Source organism: Martes martes (assembly GCF_963455335.1).
Source record: "Martes martes genome assembly, chromosome: 3".
NCBI lineage: Eukaryota > Metazoa > Chordata > Mammalia > Carnivora > Mustelidae > Martes > Martes martes.
Window position 1 is genome coordinate 60,808,338 of NC_137890.1, and position 22,589 is coordinate 60,830,926.

Consider the following 22,589-nt stretch of genomic DNA (forward strand, 5'->3'; position numbering starts at 1 on the left):
ATTCCCAGCAAGGGGCTTTCCAGGTCTCTTGAGCTTAAGGACAATTCCTGCAGGGGTGTCAGGGGCTCAGAGGAGGCCTGGGCACTTCCCAGCCTCTGTTTGCTTCTTGAGATGATCAGAGAAGCAGATTCCCTATGGCTCATTGTTCACACCCAGACTCTTGGGCAGATAATTGTTTTGTAATCTGAGCAGGAGAGAGCCCTGTTCTGAATTGGTCTGGTCTTACCAAGGGTGAGTTACACATACATTCCAAAAATATATTACCCAGGTCTTTTGAATCAAGACAAAGCTTGGGACAGGAGGGTAGAAGGTGGGAATGGCTTGTGTTAATTGCCTCTTTTAGGTTCTCTGCTTCTGGGTCCATCCTGAACTGGATGCAGGCAGACTTGTCTATAAGAGCAATCAAGGGCCACCTGCTAAGCCGCAAACAACTGAAATAAATTCCACTCAAGTCCTTTCCATTGCTTATGAGCCCCTGGGAGAAGAACTGAAAAGTGCATGGACAGGTGTGGAATCATTCTTTCCTCTTTCCCCCTTCCCCCTCCCTTCCTGCTAAATCTGGCTGATGCAAGCTGAGAAAAAGCAACTGTGCTGTGTGTCCCATGGGCTGGAGTGCTGAGCAGGTGCATCCTGTTACCAGCCAGGAAAGCACAAATCCCAGAGACCTCCTTCTCCCGGGAACCATGCTCAGGAGGACGGGGCTGTCGGCAAACCAAGCAAGGTAGAGCAAAGTGACAGTGGCATCCTTGTGTAGAAAGACTATCTGACTTTTCTCTTAAATCTGTAAACCTCTAAAAATCCATGAAGATGCTTGTTCCAGACCCTGATTATTTTGTTCCTGGGCACCCAGCTCTATTCATAGGAGAGGCCGGCTGGTTCAGAGACTAATGGTGCTTGAACACAGATCTCGAGTTTCAGTGCGGCCTCTTCCATCCGTGCTGGGCCTGGGGCTTCTTCTCAGATTTCTGGCTGAGAGAGCTTGTCTAGCAGAGCACAGGTCACTTTTAAAAACCAGTGTTTTTAAAACATTATGTTGTGTTGTTACACAGTTTCAGCTCAGTGAATTTAGGATTCCATGAGTTCCCTAAGTCACAGGGAGTCGGGGAAAAATAGGAAATGGCAAGAAAATGAGAAAACTGAAAGAGCCATAGGTGCCTTAACATATTTTTTGATGGTGCAAAGGAGAATCTGTAGTATGCTTAGTATTTTATCTTTTGTGTAACAGAAGAGGGGAAATACGGAAATATGCATTTATCTGTTTATTTGTGCAAAATGAAACACCAGAAGGATAAACCAGGGACTTTTGGGATTGCTTACCTACAGGGCATTGGTGGGAATGAGGTAGAGAGGTTAGAAAAACTGTGGAGGGTGGGGGACTGACAGTGCTCTGAGAATTTCGACAATTCTGGTTTGGGGAATCATGTTAATGACTCATATACTGAAAATAAAGAAAATAAATACAGTATAAATAAGGATAGGGAAAGCTCCGAGATATAATCCATAAAGAAACAGATTAACAGAACAGTTTTGAATAATCTAATTACCCAGGGGAAAAAAAAACCCTGTAACATCTGAACACAGTATTTACACTGCTCCGTCTTTAGGCTAAACCCAAAACCAAACAAACGAACAAAAAACTGTAAACAAATATTTAACTGTAGTTAGTAGGTTTCCTTCCCACAATGGTGTTGGTAAGCAATTCTGAAATGACTTTCTGAACATTTGAGGATTAAGGGTGTAAGTAAATATATTGTGAAAAGTGGGGAACAAGTTCCTCACTGTATGAGAAGTCAGTAACAGTTATGGAAGGGAAAAGAACAGAATAAGTCTGTGAGGTAGATTAGCAAATCTACCGTAATAAGACAGTAAGACTCATCATGGTATTAGATGGATGGATGGAAGGATGGATAGATCTATTGATCAGTTGATCGGTGTGTGTGTGTGTGTGTGTGTGTGTGTGTGTGTGTGGTCAGAGCTCCTTGGAGAAACAGTAGATTTCAGAGCTGGGGCAGGGAAGGGCTAAGACAAGCCTATAACATCTAGTCATCCCAGAAAGTAAAGAAATAACCAAAGAATCAAAAGGACAAAGAGTCCAGCTTAAAGGGGCTCCCACTGGTTCAATCTTGGAGAATTTGAGCATCAAAAGAAATAATGAAATCAAAGGATCATAACCTATTTAAAAAATAATAGTCAAGGGTTCATATTGATATAAATAAATGGGGAAGAGGGGAAAATCCTTTCTTTCCCAGTAGAAATCCAACTAATAAACATAAAAGGAACGATATACCATTTGGTCACCACCGTAATAATGATTTCAGGCAAGAATCACCAATCAGTACTAAAACTGGGGAGGGAGGAGTTTGAGAAGCAACTAGATATTTGCATAGTCTTAAAGTATCTTCTCACAAACTACTGATTACAAAGGAAAAGACAGGACCAATGTGGTAGAGAAACCTGGCGGATCCCTCCTTAACCAAGCAATCAAAGTTAACACCAATAACGGGACAATGGAACAAAAGGATGTCCTATGCCCCCTGCTACGATGACCTGGGAAGGACAAAACATCCCTTCTGTGATCTTCCCACCAAGAAAGCACAATGTGAATTGAATCAAGAGGAAATATCAGATAAGCCTGAGTTGAGGGCATCCTACAAAATAGCTGACCAGAATTTGCCAAAGATAGCAGTGTTACAAAACCCAAAGAAAGATCCAGGGACTGCTCCAGATGTCAGAAGACGGAAGAGATGTGACAACTTCCGCAATCCAAGGTTTCCTTTGTTCTAAAGGATGCCACGGAGACAACTGGAAAAATCTCAATAATGTCTGTAGGTTATGTAATAGCCCTACATACACGTTCATTTCCTCAGTTTGGTAGTTGTATTACAGTTACATAAGAGAATTTTTAGGGCTAACGAGATATCATATCTGCAACATAATAACGATTCAGGGAAAAAAAATTACAGATAGAGAAGGATGGATCCAATATAGTAAAATGTTAACATTTGGGGAATAGGGATGAAAAGTATATGGGAATTCTTTGTGCTATTCTTGCAAACCTCCTGTGAGTTTGAAATTATGTCAAAGTAGAAGTTTTTGCTGATTGTCCTAAAAAGACCTTAGTAAATCTAATACAAAAAGACCACAAAGACCACATTTATCCAGGGCCAGCTGAGATACAGCTGGATTCTGGGCCTCTGTAATATTATGAATTTTGTTAGGTATAATCAAGGCATTATGATTATGTTTTTAAAATGTCTTTATCTTGTTAGAGACTCATACTGAAATATTTATGGGTAGAATTATGGGAAACCTGAGATTTGCTTTAAAACATTCCAGCAAAAACAAAACCAGAAAAAGGGTGGAGGGACCAGAGAGATGGAACAAGATTGGTGAAATATTAATAATTATCGAAGCTGGGTGAGGGACACACGTGCTTGAGAATACAGTTCTGTGTGTGTGTGAGAGAGAGAGAGAGGCTAAAAGGGTTGTTTGTTGTTGTTGTTTTAATGGAAGGCTTCTTTGCTGGCAGGAAAATCACTGTCAGGAAGTATCCATTTTCTAGATGCTTGGCTCCCCAGAAGAGATATGGAGCCTTTGAAGTAGGTTTTCAACTAGAATGATGTCTAAACTCAAATTTTCTGACTTAACAAGCCTGGCTCTTCGGCATCACCAGGAAATGTTACTTCTTCCTGGGTGATGGATCAAGGGACTAGAAAGAGCAGAGGCGGGCTGTCCGGGGTGGAGGACATGATACCTGCCAAACCCTGGGTGAGCGCTGACGGGCAGAGGAAGGGCCACAGAGCCACAGCTGCCTGTGCTGGGCCTTCTGGACACAGGGCCCACTCAGGGCCGCACCCCCAAGACCCCTGCCCACCTCCCATCACCTGGATACAGGAACAAGAGCTATTCCTCATAGTGACCCACCCGAGGGGCCCAGAGAAGCATGTGCTCTCCCACAAGATGGGGACGTGTATGCAGTACATTTTAGAAAATTTTCCATCGAAAATGGGTAATTTTTTCCCCAAGGCTAATAAGCTTCTGATATCTGGAAAGAGCCATTCACCTAGAATATTCTCCTTCTCAAATAACATCACCAAAGCCAGGCCTGAGATAATAGGAGAAATCTTGTGTGAGTAGGAGGAAGGAGCTTAAGAAAAGCAGGAGGGGCGCCTGGGTGGCTCAGTGGACTAAGTGTCTACCCTCCGTGGCTCAGGTCGTGATCCCAGGGCTCTGGGATCCAGCCCCCCAGCCTGCTTCTCCCTCTCCTTTTGTCCCTCCCCCACCCACCCACCTTGTCAAGCTCACACTCTTGTTAGGGTGCTCTCTCTCTCTCTCTCTCAAATAAATAAATAAAATCATTAAAAAAAAAAAAAAAAAGAAAAGAAAAGCAGAAAACAGCTACCCATGTGAGTACCACAGGTTGCAAGGAGGAAACAGACTTTAAACTCGGAGGGTGGGGGTCCAGAGGCAGCAGGACTGTTCACCAGCCCACAGAGGAAGACCAGCTGGGCCATAGATGACACCAGATCAGGCGGGAGGCCCTCCGCAGCAGATCACGAGCAAACTTTGGATGGAGCAGAGCCTTGGCCCAGCCAGGGACCTCCCAGGTAGGGCCGGGGGAGGGGACAGGGCGAGGGTCTGCTCTGTGGAGTATCTGCTCTGGGTGAGGCAGTTGGCTTGCGGTATTGTACTTCATCTTTAGGACGGGCCCTCTGACGTAGGGGCCGTGGGTGTCATGGCTGCTTACCGATGGGGAGTTTGGCCCGGGTTACGTTAGTCATTAGGGTATGGTACAGCTGGGGGTTCACCCCAGTCCGTCTGATCCCAAAGTCCTTGCTAGAGAGCCTGTGCCCACCAGTCATCAGCTGCTTGGAGCTGTGCGCTTGGAAACTGGCCTCAGAACCCACATGCCAGAGGTCAAGCCCTCAGCCTTGGGGGCCTGGCGGGGGATCACCTTTCCGGGGCAACTGGTTCCCCCTCAGAGGGTCATGGTAAAGATCAAACATCGTAATGCCGGATTTTGGGACTTTGTAAATTTTACATTGTTGTTCTTATCTTAAAAGAGGCAAGCGCCGAGAAGGCTTGTTGGCATTTGCCGCTTGCTAACTGTTGAAACGTGTTTGACTATCGGTCTCTTAGCAAGCAGAGTCTAGACTGACACAGCTGTGCCAAATGGCTGTTGTGTACTGTTTTGCATTTTGTCACTTCAGATCACTAATAACCCACTTACACACTAAGTAGGTACTTATTCATACCCAGAACAATTCCTTATGCAATGCTTAACCTGCCATCTGGTCCCATCCCGAATTCTGCTCATTGAAAGCACAGAGCTATGCAGTGGCAGAGTGGTCTGGAAAAGTCCCAACAATTTGCTTAAAGGTAGAGAAATTGCATTCTGGAGCTCACTTGGAAAGCAAAGCATTGACCAGTGGTAAATGAGCGTGCTTTTTTCCTTTGTCTGAGGGAAGAGTTTGTCTCAACTGACCAGTGTATTTTGTTAAACAGTTAAATGTCCTTCCTTTGGGGGCACCTGGGTGCCTCAGATGGTTAAGCATCTGCCTTCAGCTCAGGTCATGGTCTCCAGATCCTGGGATTGAGCCCCACCTTGGGCTCCCAGCTCAGCAGGGAGTCTGCTCCTCCCTCTCCCTCTGCCTCTCCCCCTGCTTGTGCTCTGTTTCTCAAATAAATAAATCTTTAAAAAAAAAAAAATGTCCTTCCTGTGGACTACCTTCTGGCAGGCCATGCTCTCTCTGATTCATGGAATATATACACCAGTGTGTCTGTGTATTTATGTGCACGTATATATCGGGAGAGAGAGAGAGAGAGAGAAACCTACAATCCATGTTTCCCAGAGCCTCCTGATTCCAAGACGCCTGCATGTTATTTACTCAATTTGCATCCCACCTTTTTCTTTTAAAGATTTTATTTATTTTTGTGTTAGAGAGCACAAGCAGGGGGAGCAGAAAGCAGAAGGAAAAGCAGGCTCCCACTGAGCAAGGAGCCTGATGCGGGGCTTGATCCCAGGATCTCTAGATCATGACCTGAGCCACCCAGGCATCCCACATCCCAACTTTTCATTTGAAAACACACTCACTATACTTATATGCACCTTGGTATAGGCCAGGAGATGTTACTGAGATAAGCAACAAGAAGTTAGAGAGGAATCACAGTGAAAGACTCTGGCTTTTGGTAGAAAGCCCCACACATTATAAAATCGACAAACATCTATAAAATCATTGCTGCTCCCAAAAGTATCGGTTGGTATGGAACTATGAAAGCCTGAGGGGCAGGCATGGGAAGACATCTCTCTGCGAACAGAACTGCCACCCCCAGTGGTGTTCATAATCACACACAGTTACAGAATGGCCTGGGCATGATATCAGACACAGGAAATAGTTCTTTCTGGAGATGTGAAAACTTTCTCAAGTTCCTGCTTCTCTGCTCGGGCTGCTGTCACAATATACTATGAGCTGGCAGCTTAACCACAGAAATTCAGTTATTCCAAATTCTGGAAGCCTGAAGTGCAAGATTCAAGTGCCAGTGTGGTCAGGTTCTAGAGAGTTCTCTTTCTGGCTTCTCACATGTCCTCACATGATTAGGGCTGGGGATGTGTGTGTGAAAGAGAGAGGAAGCACATGCCCGTGCTTCCTGAGAGAGAGTGCTGTCTGAGACTTCTTCCTACGAGGGCACTAATCCCATCATAAGGTTCCACCTTTGTGACCTCAGGGGAACCTCATTATCTCCCAAAAGCCCCTTCTCCAGATACTGCCACATCGGGGGTTCGGGCTTCAACATATGAATTTGGTGGGGGTTGAACATAATTTGATAAATAGTAGTTCTCAAGTAAAAAGGGATTTAAGAAATCTTGACACAGATCCATTCTCTAGAGCCTTAGGTGACAGAACTGGTTTTGTAAAGGGTAGATAGTATTTTCAGTTTTGCAGGTCTCTGCTGCAATGCTTCAACTCTGCCACGATAGCTCAAAACAGCCAGAGACAAGATGTCAACACAGGGGCCCAGCTGAGTTCCAATAAAATTTTGCTTACAGAAATAGGCAGGGAGCCAGATTTGGCCCAGGGGCTGTGTATGGTTTACCAAGCACTGCTCAGAATGGGCCCAGAACGTTATACTATAGCCATTTAAGGCAAACACCAAAGCTCAGCCCTACTTTTAAGGGACAACAGCCAGAGACACCAAACCTCGAAATGTCCCTGCCCGCCCCCCTTCAAATGCAGTTGACATTCTCTGAGTACCTCCTTTGGGTCCCGGATGTTGCAGAGGGCCTCACGTTCTTGTCTCTTTCATCCCTTCCTTTCCATTACCATTTGAAGTCAGTATGATTTCTTTTCGAGGAGGAGATCAACGCTCCATGAATTTCTATCCCTGGCCCAAGGTCACACCAGAAACCAACCCCTGGCACTCCTAGAATGTGGCCTAGACGCCCTCTTGGCAGAGGGCTCGGAACCAAACGGAGCCTGCTTGGTGTAGCCACTACTGTCTCCTGCTTCTGGGAAGCCTTGAAAGAAAATCAAAGAAAGGACGAAGGAGAGCTTCATCCCACCACGCAGCTCAAGCTCTGCTGCTCTTCTATTTCCTAAGCTCTGTCAACACTCCGGCTTTTGGGTCAAGTCTAGAGTCACCTCTCACCTGGGGATTTTTATTCCTTCTGTGGGAGAAAAGGAACCGGACACTCCCCCGACTTAGCTGGGAAAAGGGCGGCCACTGTAAACACTGAGATTTGCCCCAGAGCCCCAGCAGCCCCCACTCAGAATCAGGGCCGCCGGCCTGCCAAACTGGGTGAGGGCTGGGCTTCGCCTATGAGCGGATCAGAATAAGGAAGACGTCTGCCCGCACGGTTTGAAAAGCATTTGTAATGTCATAATCGCATGTTCTAAAATATTAAAAAGCAATGTTTAAGGCAACAATCTCTTTGGCAGTGTGTTAAACAAGAAGGCCGAGAGGCTCACCCTGGTGCGGGCGAGCTGTGGTGTGACGGCAAGAAGGCTGCTGCCTAGGAGGTGAGCTGGGGCTCGAAGGTTCGTCTCCAGGCTCCCAGCCCAGGGTGGGCGGCCCAGCACTGGGAAGAGTACACACACTGGGGTCAGACTCCTCCTGAAATCCTGACTCTACCCACTGTTGGATAGCCCAAGCCCAACATCCATTTCCCCTGGCATCAGCTGTTGGGGAGGCAGAGGAGTTGGGGCTCCCTAAACAGGTCAGACGGGGTAGAGCTGAGGTTCACAGGTGCCACTGATGTTCCCCAGATCCTGGCGGGTCTTCTTCCTAGAAACTCTCTCTGTGAACCTCTTTGGAAGGGGGAGGGGTGGTGGGCACTCAGCTGTGATTCTGAGATACCATGTGGGCCCTGTCTGTCCGCCTCCTCTGCCTGCCTCCAAGGACCGCTAGAGAGCAAGGCAGGCCATGCTGGCTGCTCCTGGAGCCCAAGCTCCAGGAACTGCAGGAGCCAGTGAATGTTTCATTTCGGTACCTGATGTCTGGGCTCGGACACAATCTTGTCTCGTTCCGTTAAGAGGTGTGGCTGGCAGGTGACCAGGAGCTCAGCTCCCTGAGCCTCACGAGCTTCCCCTTCCCAGCTTCGAGAACACTTGGGGCTTCTCCCCGCTGCAGATACCTGAAGAACGGTTTTCTGCATCTGGGGAATGACCAGGAGCATGAGCAGAGACACAGATGTCAATCAAACTGCCGTGTGGAAACAAAGGGAAAACATGTGCATGGGGTTAAAGCTGGCACAATTTTTTTAATCAGAGAATTTCCCTAATAGTCAGAGGAAAGAGAAATAAACTCAGGACCTCACCCAACACCAGCACTTTACGCATCCACGTTCTGGGGAAGCCGCCTGTCTCTGCAGGCTTCACGTTAACTAACCACCCCGGCGTGTTCCTCAGCACCGGTGCTGGGCTGGTCACTGTGTGCCTGAGGCAGACTTTTACCTGCGACCACCCCTGGAGGAGGTCCCAAGGACAGAAGGCCAACTTGCAAGACTCTCAGAGACTCCATGACAAACAGCTGGAAACCACAGCCCTGGCTGCCTGAGCCTCTGGGGGCTGCATGGGATCCAGCCCTCAGCCATGCTTTCAACAATTCTGTCCCAGGGTCTAGGTGCCAGGCGAGGAAGCTGACACGGGGTCTGCCTGCAGTAATCCCTAGATGCCATCTCACCACGACCCAAGGCCACAGTGCCTGTAGGAGTAGCCTAAGGAAGTTCAACTGGGACAAGAAGAAGATGTTGTCTAAGAACCCGGAAGCACCAGGGGACTCTCTCGGCTTCCGGCACCCAGCCTCCTGGAGCCTGGGACAGTAGAAATTCCTTCCTCTCCAGGCCCCACCTCCGTGCTGGTGAGAAGGAACGGTAAAGGAAAGGAGGGTGTACTGGTTTGAAGTGTCCCCCAAAACCCACATCTCCTTGCAACCTCCAAATGTAACCTTATTTAGAAACAGGAAATTAATATAGAGAGAAGGAAGGAAGAAAAGAAATATATTTTGATAGCTTATTATTATGCCAGATAGCACCTCTGACATTTTCATATATGTCATCTCATCTCAAAATAACTCTGGCAGGTAGATATTATTATTCTCATAGATCAATGAGAAAACTGTAACCAAGTAAGTAACTTGTCTTCAGTCATTAAACTAGAAAGAGGCAGGACTGTATTTTCTCTCTGCCCTGAACCCCTCCCCATCCGGGCCTGGGGAGCGAGCAGGTTAATACAATAAGCCATCCCTTGCTGATATGTCCAGTGAGGAATCATCTGGGAAGTACAAGTACATTGTAAGTGGAACCATCCACAATGGGCCCCCCATTATGACCCATGGTAGAGCAGATGGGGAAGAAGGCCCTCAGCATCTCCCCCCCCACCACAAAACACACCTGCTCTGTTTCCAGATAAACACAAGCATGGTTGGCCTAAGAGGATTCCCAGAGCTGTTCCCCCCACCCCCCGACACCCAGAGGTCGTCATGGTGATACATTTCAAAGGTATGACTATCTCTGTCAAGGCCATCATCAAGGCCAGGCATGAGAGTGCTGATACAGATGCTGACATTGAGAGGGACCCTCACGATTTTTGTCTGTAAGAAGCTCAAGGTTACTCAAATGGAAAGGGTAGGTGACAGGATGAGGGCAGGCCCTAAATCCAATGCAAGAAGAAGAGGAAGATTTGGACATAGAGACATAGACACGCGGTGGGGAAGATCGCACGGGAGGATGGAAGCAGAGAGCGGAGTTACACTGCTCCAGGGAGGACCTGGACCACCAGAACACTGCACATTTTCCACTCGCTAAAACATGTCTGTAACCCCAAAATCACTACCACCGGGCGTTTGCAGTCATTCAGGAGCAGGTGCAGAGAAGCAAAAACTCTTCATCCCCTAGCATGCATGTTCCTAGCTAAGGATGAGGCAGTGCTCTGCGTCCTTGTCTCCTTTCTCATACTGTACATTAAGTGTCCTTTTTGCAATCCATTTTGCATGCTGTTTTTACATGTTTGTGCTTTTTTTTGCTGGTGGTGTGCTGCTGAAAATGCCCCAAGAACAGCATTGAAGGGCTGCCTCGTGCTCTAAGTACGAGAAGGGTGTGATGTGCCTTTCAGACAAAAGATGTGTGTTAGAGAAGCTTCGTTCAGGTGTGAGTCATGGTGCTCCTGCCCACGGGTCCAATACTAACGATATATATGAAATAAGGGATCTTGAAACAGAAACACACAAAACAAGGATCTATAGTTAGAACCTGAGCGATGGCTCAAGATTGCTAACTCGGTGTTCGCCGGGTCTTAACAGAGCAGGATGGAGGATGAGAACTAGTTGTACTGTGTGACGGCAGCCCTAGGAAACCCCGACAAGCCCTCTTGCTCCTTACCCAGAACTCTGCAGGCCTCTTGGATGAGTTTGATGGTGATGATGTCATCATACACCGTGTAAGTCATGAAGGCGTCTTGCACCTCGGCAGAGGCTCTGAAAGAGAAATCAAGGGGCGATGAAAACCCAGCAGCTGGAGCTCTGCCTCAAGCATATACCCACTGACCGAGGAAGATATGAGAGAGCAAGAACACCCTTGATCACCAGGAATGGGAGGCCGTGGAAGAAGTCTTCCCGGACCCCAGTTTGGGCCAAGAGCTCTCTTCTCAAGGATCCACAGTAGACTAGATGTTTCCCTAGTTGGTGTCAAGTCTCTCCTCTGGACTGTGCTCCTTGAGCATGGGCTTGTGACTTACATTGATCTTTGAACCCCCAGCAGGAGGTGCTGTACTGGGCACACGTTAAGAACCCAGTACACGCTAGTGAACATGGAGCTCGGCGGTCCCGGAGCCTCATTCTCTGAAGCAACTAGAGCAGCTGCTTGAGAGTCTCACTGTTTCAAAACGTGGTTAGCTATGTTTTAGGAGTTATGGATGGACTTTAGTCTTCTAGCGATTAGCCAAACCTGATAAAAAGTGACTTAAACTGGGAGTCACCCTCTTGGCTCGTTCCTTGTATGAACCATTCAACTGCAGTTACCAATTCCGGCAAGTCAGGGGTCAGGAGGCTGGGCAGGGAGTGCTTCCTGGGAAAGGGAGGTTCTGCTGAGACTGAAGGATGGATGGGCAAAGACGAACATTCTGGACAGAGCGAAGAGGCTCCAAGGTGGCAAAGAGAATGTTTGAAGAACGAAGAAAAATACAAAACATTTGAGTTTATCCCTGCTCACTTTACAGAATCTCAGAATTGGTAGAAGTATGACATTTCCTAATTGTCCAATTCCCCATTCTTTACTACCTCTGACTGCTAATCTTATAGTTTATTCTTAAATGTTTCCAGTGACAGGAAGCTCACTCCTCTGCAAGACAGCTCATTCCATTTATGGACTGCTCTCTTTGATAGAAAGTTGGGGGTTTTTTTAAAGATTTTATTTATTTATTTGACAAATAGAGAGAGATCACAAGTAGGCAGAGAGGCAAGCAGAGGGAGAGAGGGAAGCAGGCTCCCTGCGGAGCAGAGAGCCCGATGCAGGGCTCGATTCCAGGACCCTGGGATCATGACCTGAGCCGAAGGCAGGGGCTTAACCCACTGAGCCATCCATGCGCCCAGAAAGTTTTTTTCTTATGTTGAACCAAAACCTACCTCTAGACCCTTATAATACCTTCTATTTATTGGGCATCTGCTTTTGGCCATGGAGATGACAAATCATTTGTGATCATCCCTCTTACTGTGGAGGAAATGGAAGCTCAGAGAGGTTGTCTGGCCAGGATGCCCCGCTGACATGTGAGGGACCTGGGTTCTGAGCTCTGAAGCCTACACAGCTCCAGCACCTTGCCACCTGCCATCTCACTCCCGGGTTCTGGATCTGCCCCCTGGGCACATGCAGACAGGGCTGCTTCTACCTCCAGATACCAGCCCTCTAATACCTGAAGATCCTTATTCATTCCTAAATCTTTTTTTCCCCCTCTGAGCTAGCTACTCCTTTATCTCCCTGGACTTCATCCTCCTCACTGTTAAGTGGGAGAGTGACACTTGTCCCACACTTCCAACAGGAGTATTGATGAGGATAAAAGAGAATAATGGGAGTGAGAAGAAAGAAAGAGAAACACCGCACAGAGGCAGCGGGGAGTGTATGTAGTAGTGAGAGCACAGAGATGACAAGCTGTGCCGGGGGCCACCCAGCCGGGAGCCAAGACACCCTGATTCCAAATCTACCCTTAATACAAATGAGCTCTGAGGGAACATTACTTTCTCTCTTTGGGCCTTGATTTCCTTATCAGTAAAGTAAGGGAAGTAGTTGGTAAGATCAGTGTTTTTTAACTTTTTTTTTTTTTAATCCGTGCTCCCTTCCTGCCCCACACACATTTGCTAGAGCTTCTCAAACGGCCCTATAGGGGCTTTGCCCTGCACTTGACCATCACTGAACTAGAAGCTCTCTGGGCTTCTCTCTACCAACAAGATTTCTATTTGGGTCCCTGTCTGTACAGTGGTCTCTAAGCATCATCAGATGTTCAGAGAAGCTGAATGCTGGGCCCAGGGCAGACAAAGGATGCTGTTACCCACCATCCCTTGCAATGATCTCTGCCATGTTGTCATCACCCTCTGTCCACTCCCCCAGGGCCTCTGGGCCTCTGTGAAAATGTGGACCTTGCTTCAGTGCCTATGAGTCAAATAGAAACACAATGAGCAAGATCCAAATTGAAGCCTGACATGGTATCACAATGTATTCAGAAGGTCCCGGAAGGGATTATGTCATCTCCAAGAACCTTGGAAATGTTAACAAGTTCTGTGCCACCTCCCAGGCTTCTGGTGGGGTAACCCATTCCTCCCTGCCTGGGTCTGGCAACCTCTTCTTTCCTATAGGCTGAACTGATAATACTTTAGCATCAAATATTGATTTGGTTTGTATATATGTTGCACATTTCTGGGATGCCAGACGTGCCCAGACTGTTATGATCACACAGGAATTGTTAGCCTTGTTTACTGATCTCCGTGATCTTGCGTATAACACTTCCCAGAGAGTTGGTGTACATTTGCAATATGCAGTCATTCAAACTGCTCTAGTGAGACAATATGTTCACCAAGAATAAAAAATAAATAAGTAAACCAAGTGATGACTTCCCAGGGAGATGGCAATACCTCTGATAAGAAGGGAAGAAGAGAAAAATGGCCATCAGAAAACATTTTGAAGGGGCACCTGGGTGGCTCAGTTGGTTAAGCACCCACTCCAGATTTTGTCTCATGTCGTGATCTCAGGGGTGTGAGACTGAGCCCAAGTCATCAGGCTCACACGCTCAGTGGGGAGTCTGTCTGTGATTCTCTTTCTTCCTCTCACTGTACCCCTCTCCCTCCCTGACCCTGCTTGCATTCTTTCTCACTCTCTCTCTCAAGAAAGAAAGAAAGAAAGAAAAAGAAAGAAAAGAAAAGAAGAGAAAAAGAAAAGAAAACAAAAAAGGAAAGAAAGAAAGAAAAGAAAAGAAAGGGAAGGGAAGGAAAGGAAAGGGAAAAAAAAAACATTCTGAAGAGATTGGGGGTTAGAGTAGCATTGTGGGAAAGGAATAAAGTTGATGTTTCCAACTCACACAAAGAGGAGCACATTTCATATCAGGTGAAAAATACCAACCACAGAGGTGACCATATAGACACATATTCAGGGGCTCTGACAAATCAGAATTTAACTAGAATAGTCAGCCATTAAATGTATATTACTTTTTAGTTAGTTTTAACTAGAGATACCCAAAATAACTGGGCAGGAAACCAGGGCCAGGCTGCCTATTCCAGAATAACTTGGGGATCAAAATAAACATACAGATTCCTGGGCCCTGGAGGTGGTGCCTGGAAATCCATATTTATTTAACCACTTGTCTCAGAGGACTCTCCAGGTTTGGAAACCACCGCTCAGAAACACTTTCTAGGATTCAGTCTGGCAAGGCCACACATGACAAATTATAGATCTTACATTGTTCGGCGTTACAAAACTGAGGTAATGGTTTCTAAGAGTCCAGAGTGAGCCATAAAGCCCACAGGAAAAATAAATAGCACGTCGTAGCAAGTTTCAGGCCAAGAAAATGGGATCAATTCTAAGCCATGGGAAATTGTTCCTTCAAGAGCTCCTTTCTGGTAGGTAGGGAATTCCTGTTACAAACTTGTGTGTAACCATGTGACTGAAGGTGTAGTTGGAGAAGAAGAGGCCCTAGGAGTTACACGGCGTCATGACCTGGTGTCCCGGTCTCATGACCACATGGTATTTAGAAGTCCCAGCTTGCCCTTCTAACCAAGTCTCCAGCCAGCTGCTCCAGCTCCCGAAGGCCTTTGTGACCAAGTCCAGACTTGTTGGTTTAACACATGCCACCTAGCCCCTGCCCCCTCCCCCTCACCTCCAGCCACCTCCCCTACTCATTCCTCACGGTGCTCCAGGACCCTGTGACCAGCCAGGCCCATTCCTTCCCACAGAAGAACAGTCTGGCCAACTTGTGTTCCTCCTTCCCCACTTACTCTGGTCATTATGAGCTGCTGTCAGATTCCAGCACCCCCTCCTCTGAGCTCCTGAGTCCCCACTATTTACCTGTCTTAATGCCGGCTGTACCTGTAACCTTTGATGTACCTGTCCCCAGGCTTCCTGGATGATGGGCCCCAAAGAGCAGGCAAATACCATTTGATTTCCCGTCTTCAATACTTAGCATCGTATCTGGCACACAATAGCAGCCTGACAGGGAGTTATAAGAAGTTTACAAAGGGTGAGAGACCTAGCTTGATAGAGGCGTACGTTTCCACCGTATGTGAGTCAGCAGACCTGGGAACAAATCTCGACCCTACCACAGTCGATCTGGATGACTTGAAACAAATCTCCCTGTGCCCCCTTTCTTCATCTTTGCAGTGACAGTGTCAGGTTAGGTCAACATTTCCATAGAGAATTTGATGTACCACCCTCCCCAGCCAACACACGATGTGATTCACTTGAGAATGACTCTGGCTCCTAAACCAGCAGTTCTCAAGGTGTGTTCCATGGAACCCCTGGGGGCACCCTAGGAAGCTTTTCAGGGTCCGTGGGGTCAACACTATTTTCATAATAAAATTAAGACATTATTTGCTCTTTTTCCTGGTTAAAATGTGTTCTAATGGCTCAAAAGCATTGGTAGGTAGACCTGTTAGGGTCTTGGCACGAATCCAGGCAGCGGCACTAACCTGTACCAAGTAATGACATTCTTCGCGGCCACACACGTGGTAAAGAAAAACAAAGCCGGTTTCACTTCAAATCGTCCTTAATGAAGCAATAACACTGATCGATTTCATTACATCTTTCGAACATTCAGCAGGACGAAGCAGGAAGTACAGAAAAGCACTTCCACTGCCTACACAAGGAGGATGGTCAGCTCAAGGAAAAGCACATTTATGATTGCCCCTTTTTTCATGGAACACCATTTCTACTTGAAAGAACCACTGACAGACGGACAACGGTTATTCAGAATTGGATATTTGGCAGACATTTTCTTAAAAAAAAGAACAGAGTTAACTTGTCACTTCAAGGAAAATAACTGACAGAATCTGTTGCCAATGATACAGCTCAAGCTCTCAAGCGAGAATTGGAATTTTGGAAAACTTGCACCTGCTACTGTGAGCTCATTAGCTTCCCAATTCTTAGAGGCTTTGATGAGAGCGTCGTGATATTGACAAATGTGATTTTGATCTTGTATAATGCACTATGGCAATATTCATAGGATCTGCATAACTCAGTCCGCTAATATTTTCCAAATGACTGATGCACCATTGTTCAAAACAATGGCAAAAGATATTCCAAGGTGCAACAGAGGCCAAAGGATTTGCCCTCAACATTGTCACTGATCTTGGAGAAACTACCACTAGTGGAGCTTTTCGTGAGGTTTAAAAGAACCTCCACAGGGATCTGAAAAGAGCCTGAAAGTGCTTCCTCCTTCTACATTTTCTTCATAAATTTCATCAGAAGCCACAGATAACAACAGATAGAGTACAGAAAATGGAACCCAGCTATCTTCTACCAAGTCAGACATGGAAGCAATTTGCAAAAAATATAAAGCAATGTCTCTCCTTTCACTAATTGTTTTATTTGGCTGATAGTTATTTTTCATAAAAATGGGCTATTGACACTCACATGTAATAGACTTATTATTGCCATTTTAGGCGAGTCAAAAAATAACCATCTACTAAAATTTCTCTGGTTTAATTTCCAGTAAAGTAAATGCCAATAGATAAAAGCTCTCTGGGTCTTCAATTGTTTTTAAGATTAAAAAGTCTTCCTAAGGCCAAACTGTTTGAGAACATCTAACTTAAACCCAGGGTGAACCAGATTTGCTTTGGGAGCTAAAGAAGCTGAGGCTTCTGGGAAAGCAGCAGCCCTGCCCAGCCTCCCTGGTTTGGAGCCACCCCAGCCTGGGAAGGTAGTGGAAGGACCTCCCTATATGCCCTGATGATGGTCTTGGGTGCCTCTGGGAGGAACTGCAGGCCACCCAGCCCCCAGAGCCACCTCCCCTTGGTAGACTCAAAAGCATCTAGACCTTCATGTGACCCCCACAGTAGGCATCTGAAGGAGAGGCTGCAACTCCCTGACTAGGGGCCACCTTCTGGCAGAGAAGTGCCAGCAGCGGGCAACTGGGGGCAGAGGGATGAGCCATGCACAAGTAGGTGAAGGGCCAGGATTCTCCTAGAACTTGACACCAGCAAAGAGGCACACCTTGTAAGAAACTGCCTAGGAAGTTATAGATGTACAGAAAGACATTTGTCCCTATCAATAAAAATAAAACACAGTAAAAACAATTTTCAGCCAACCATGTTAGAGGAACTTTTATTCATTCTCTTGATGGAGAATGATCTCATTACACCATTGTCACATGAACAGGCAAGCCACAAGCAGCCAAACAAGCAGGGAAAAATATAAAAGTGGGTCAATAATTAATGATAATGGATACACGTTACCTTTTGGACCTTTGATGTTATTGGTATCTGTCAGCTTTTAACTTTTCCTCATTCTAAATAAGTACTCACTTTTGTAGCTAAATTTTTATTTGTAATTTTATATTATTTTTTAAAAGAGGATCTCCAAATTACATAAGTTTGAGGCCTTATAATATCTTTTCTACTCTTGCTAAATTTACCTTCCATGTAGTCCTGCTAAACAAAAATGTTTCTCAAGCTTGACTTGCAACAGCCTTTATTAGAAAAACAGTTTTCTCTTTTGTATGTATAGTAATATCACAATATTAAATATTTTTTTAATGTTCTAAGCCCTTGCATATTCCAGTATGATCTTTTGGAGAGTAAGTCGCCCCACTGAGACTTACTAACCAACTTGATTTCTCAAGGCCCTTGTGGTTCTGATGACGCGATTTTAGGCAGCCAGATAAATCAGCAACCGTGCTCATGGCTCAAGGAGTGGGAGTGAGGAGACAGGCAGCATTCCTTGATAAAAGTTAAAAAATAGAAGCTGTCTGCTTTCAGCTACTTTTTAACGAGACCATATTTATGGGAAAAGCAGAGAAGATGGAGGGAGTGGGCGAGGCTTAGCGAGTGGCTGGAATGGAGGAGGCAGAGCAGAAGGAGGGTGAATGGGAGCCCTCCCGATTGTTTCTGGCTCAGTTTTCAGTGTATTTGAGATCATGGAGCTCTTCTTATTTAGGAAGAAGAAAATCCCAGAAAAGGAGAGGCAGGGGCCCTTGAAATTTTTAGGTCCTAGAGCTCTTAGGGATTCTGATGAAATAGCACCTACCCTTTGCCCAGAAAATACACGCAGACATGTGTACACCTTTTCAAAGATGATCTCAGACATTCTCAGAGCCTCTCCATTTACTCTTCATTTATTCCTCTTCCATTCATGGATACATAAATCATGCAGCTCTCCATCCCTTCCCCCACACGCTTGTTTACACAGTGGAGAACCATTCACAGTGACTCTACCCAGAACCTCTTCTCAGGGACCTACCGTCCAAAGTCCACCTGATGGGTCTAGGTATGGGCACATGACCAAAGGCAGCCAGCAAATCCTCTATCTCAGGTGTCTGGTATTGAGACACTGAGAAACTGAGCCTATATCAAGTGATTGTGATCTCTTAAATTGAAAGGGCACATAGAAAAAACCGGAAGAAACAGAAACTAAGAAACGTGCAGAGACAGCCAGGAAAATGGAGTGAACATGAAAAAAGGCACAGAGATGGAAAGAGGCGCACGGAGCTTCCATGTCCTGAGTGGTCTCTCTGTGCTTTCTGCAGTCGAGCTCTGTGAATCCTACTAATGCCTCCCTCTGACTCTTACTAACTTCCTTAAACTTTAGCTCACAGAGTGAATTGCTGATCCTTGTGAGCAATGTCCTGCATTAAGTTCCAGATGCTTCACTTGTGTCAGTCATGCTAATCTTCACAAGTGGATGAGGTGACTACCATTATCATCTCCATTTAAAAGTGAGGACACCAAGACTCAGAGACCTCAGTTACCCATTGCAATCAGAATAAAATTCCCACTTCTTTCCATCTCTAGCCACCTATATATTCTGATCCTTAACCATGTCTCCACTTTCATCTCCTACCAGTATCTCAATCATGATACTCCAGTCACACTAAGTTTTCTTCTGGGTCTCAAGTTTACCAAACCGAGTCCCACCTCAGTACCTTTGCACTGGCTCTTCTCTTTGCCTAGAATACACATGCTTTCCTAATTCAAAGTTGGCTCCTTCCTGCCTCTCAGCTCAAATATCACCTTGGTAGAGAGGCTTTTTCTGACCATCTCAGAGAAACTGACATCTTCCACCCTTGGTCACTATCAAGTACCCTATATTTTTACAGCATTTAGCATGATACTTGCTTTTTTTCTGCCCCCCAACCCCACACTAGAATACACATTCCAAGAGAACAGAACCCTCATCTGTTCCCTTCACCACTGTTCCCAGTGCCAGGAATTCTGTTTGGCACATACTAGGAGCTAAATAAATACTTGTTGAATAAGTAAACTTGCCCATGTCAAACAGCTAGTAAATGATACAGGCAAAATGTAAAGGCTGATCTGATTCCAGAGGCTTTACTCCTCCCAACCTATTAGCTGTGTCTCATTGTTAAGTCCTGATAAAGATTTTAGCCAGAAGGTTATAAAAGAATGGTTCATAATTAGAAATCTATAAATCTAGGTTATATGAGAGAGAAATAAACAATGCAAGCAAAGGAGGAGAAACATCTGTTTCTGATTATTTCATATAAAATTTGTCATAAAGTCTGGAGACATACTTCATTTTACCTAATCATTCCTTCTTAAAAATTTGTGTAGGAATTGATGGGTTTTTCTTTTTCAGCTAAAATTCTATTTTAAAAGCACCAGGGAACTTGTTATTTAAATGCCGCCTGAGGCAAATCCTTTTGCACAGCAAATGATCTTGCCTTAATTTGCATTTTATAAGCTGAGTTTTCTGCACTATAGTTTTTTTTTTTTTAATGAGTTCTAGTATGATGCGATTTTTGTTGCTGGTTGAGCTGGTTAGGTAGGCTTTGCTTTTGGTTTAAGGTCGCATTTCCAGTGCAGTCATGTACGTGTCTAGTGCTGTGTATGCAAACATACCCTTGGAGACTCAATTAAGCACAGGGTTGGTTCTTCAAGAGTGAAAGGGGTAAAAGCCTAGCTGCAGATATGGCCTCCCTGGGGTCTCTGTTCCTGGACATCTCTCTCTCTCTGATTCTCTTGTGCTCTTTCGGACCCCTGCTCCCAGTGTCCTATCATCCTGGAGTTCCTGTGCTTGCCGGGCTTCCTGATGGGCTATGCTGTGAGAAACGCTCCTCGCAGGCAGGAAGAGAAATCTACGTATCATTCCCACAGTGAGGGCACACGCAGGATCTGAAAAGGAAGAAATCACTTTCTCTACTCACACATGGAAACCTATTTTTTCCTGGATTCACAAAGATACGCTGACCATCTTAACCAATCAGGGTTCCCACAGCTAGTCCCGGTGCATCTGCTCCATAATGTGGGGGCACACAAGCAGCCTTCTGTGAACAACGCCTCTCAGCCGGCCACCGGCTACGGACTGAACACATTTATTGTCTTACCTCCACACATGTCTTAGTGCTCCTGCTCTATCAGATTATTTCCAGTTATTTCTAGAGCCCTGGCCTTTCTCCTGGGCAGGACAGACTCTACTGGGCCACCTGATAAGCTGAGGCTAAAAGTTCTAACCAGGAATTGAGATGATAGAAGCATCATGGGTCAAAAATCAATCACCAAAAGTCAATCCCCCTTTCTCTCTTATGAGCTGGTCACTAGTATTTATGGGGGTCCCAAGACAGGGCTGGACAGTGCCCCACACTGGCGGCTGGGGAGACCAGTCTGAAAAAAGAACAGAGTCAAAGCCATCCACCAAGTGATGCTAATATTAGAACACCAGGTCTCCTTCTCTGGGCACAGCGAGCATCTTAAAGGAGCATCATCTCTTCAGGACAGAAGGCATAGCTACCTGACCAGCCCCGAAGTAATGCCTATTAATGTCGAATGTGGTCTAATTCTAGTGTTGCACCTGCATATTTGAGAGGAAACAGCACTTACTGAGTACCTACTGTGTACTTGGGGATCGATGTTTCCACTCAGTCCTCTCTGAACTCTGGAACACGGGTGCCTTATTCCCCTTCTCTCAATGAGGAAGCAGCTTTAGAGGTATACAGCCTCCTTGAGAACACACAGTCCCAAACCCAGAGCCAGGACTCCAGTGCAGGCGTGTGAGTGCACACCCTACAGCTCTCCCCCTCTCCCCCACCCAGCCGAGGGCGCACATCTCGAAAATAAGCCAACAACAGCCCTCACGTTCAATCACACACCTCACATTGGTGGAGTGCTTACTACACAGACATTTTTTCTGAGCATCTCGTTTGCCCTGTCTCGGTGAATGCTTGCAACAGCCCCTATCGCTTAGCGACTTCTAGGTCCTTGTTTATTGCTGAAACACCTGGGTCACAGTGCAGTTAAGGGACGCACCCAGGGTCCCATGGACTAGAGGGGAGGCAGCTGGGCTTCAGCCCTAAGGCCTGTAGCTCCAGAGTCAACCAACTATGACTTCCTAGGGCTTCGCAGCCACATCCGGGGACTTCTCACAGTGTGCGTACCCACTTTCTCAAGCTGGTTCCCCACCCACCCTGTAGGTCCGCCCACACCCACCCTCCTCCTCTTCCTCCTAAGACTGACCGCCCCCTGGTAGGGGCCACTAGCCCTTGGGCAGGCTGACCTGCTCCTCTAGTTTGTGACAGAGCAAAGGGATCCAGTTTCCCTCACTAATCCCAAGTTCCAGGTATAGACGTAGTGTTCCTAGATGATTGAATCACCCAGGCCAGACGGCTTATTCAGTTACTGGATCCTGCCCTACTCTTCACAGAGACAGTAACTTGCCTTGCCAGCATCCCGCTGTAATAAGGTCATTATGGAGGGGGCCTGGCCCAAAGTAAGTGCCTAAGATAAGACTATTCTTTTCCTTCCTGTCTTGCTGAGTTTACTCTTTACAATATAATAGCAATTTTGAGAGACAGTCTCGGAGTCTTCAAATGCTTCTCTCCCAGGCAGCCTAGGGGGTTGGAAAGGGGCCCTTCAAGACAGGGTCAGGACACCATACCCTGGCCTTATTGCCTACTTGCTGTGCACTCTTTAGCAGGTCCCTTAGCTCTTCTGGGCTGCAGTTTTCTCATCTGTAAAATGAGATGCTCGGGGCCAGATGATCTCTCAAGCACCCACTAGTCCAAATTTTCTCTGATCACAATTCAGCATTTCTCCTTAAAATATTTAGAAATGAGTATTCTTTGCCTCTGTGAAGCCAGAGGTACTTGTTCCCACCCAAACCTGTGGTGCTTTTAAGAAAATTACCCTAGAGATGCTGTGGAAATGGCCTGGGGCTGCCTTTCCAGAAAAGGGTCAGTGTCCAGAAAAGGACATGTGAGCAGTTGACCACTGTGCACGGCGTGGAGTAGGGACCCCGGGGCTCTGGGTCCTGCCTGCCTCCTCCTAATTTAGCCCTATGATCGCAAGTCCCCTGCACCCCCAACTCTAATTAGCTTATTTGCAAAATGGGAATAGGAAGGAGTGAGGGTAAGTTTGCGCTAAGCATTTTAAACTGTTTTGACATTATA

The 22,589-nt window shown here is 46.2% G+C and overlaps 1 protein-coding gene across 1 annotated transcript in view; it reads right to left on the minus strand.

Moving 5' to 3' along the window:
• Nucleotides 1-10,943, minus strand: part of LOC308340228 (guanylate cyclase soluble subunit beta-2-like) — a gene marked incomplete at both ends in the record, with an annotated part of 33,935 nt that extends 22,992 nt beyond the window's left edge. Inside the window, one exon of the mRNA XM_080799388.1 lies at nt 10,877-10,943. Within this exon, the coding sequence (XP_080655514.1) occupies nt 10,877-10,943 (67 nt within the window). The remainder of the gene's footprint in view (nt 1-10,876) is intronic.
• Nucleotides 10,944-22,589: the final 11,646 nt, after the last annotated feature.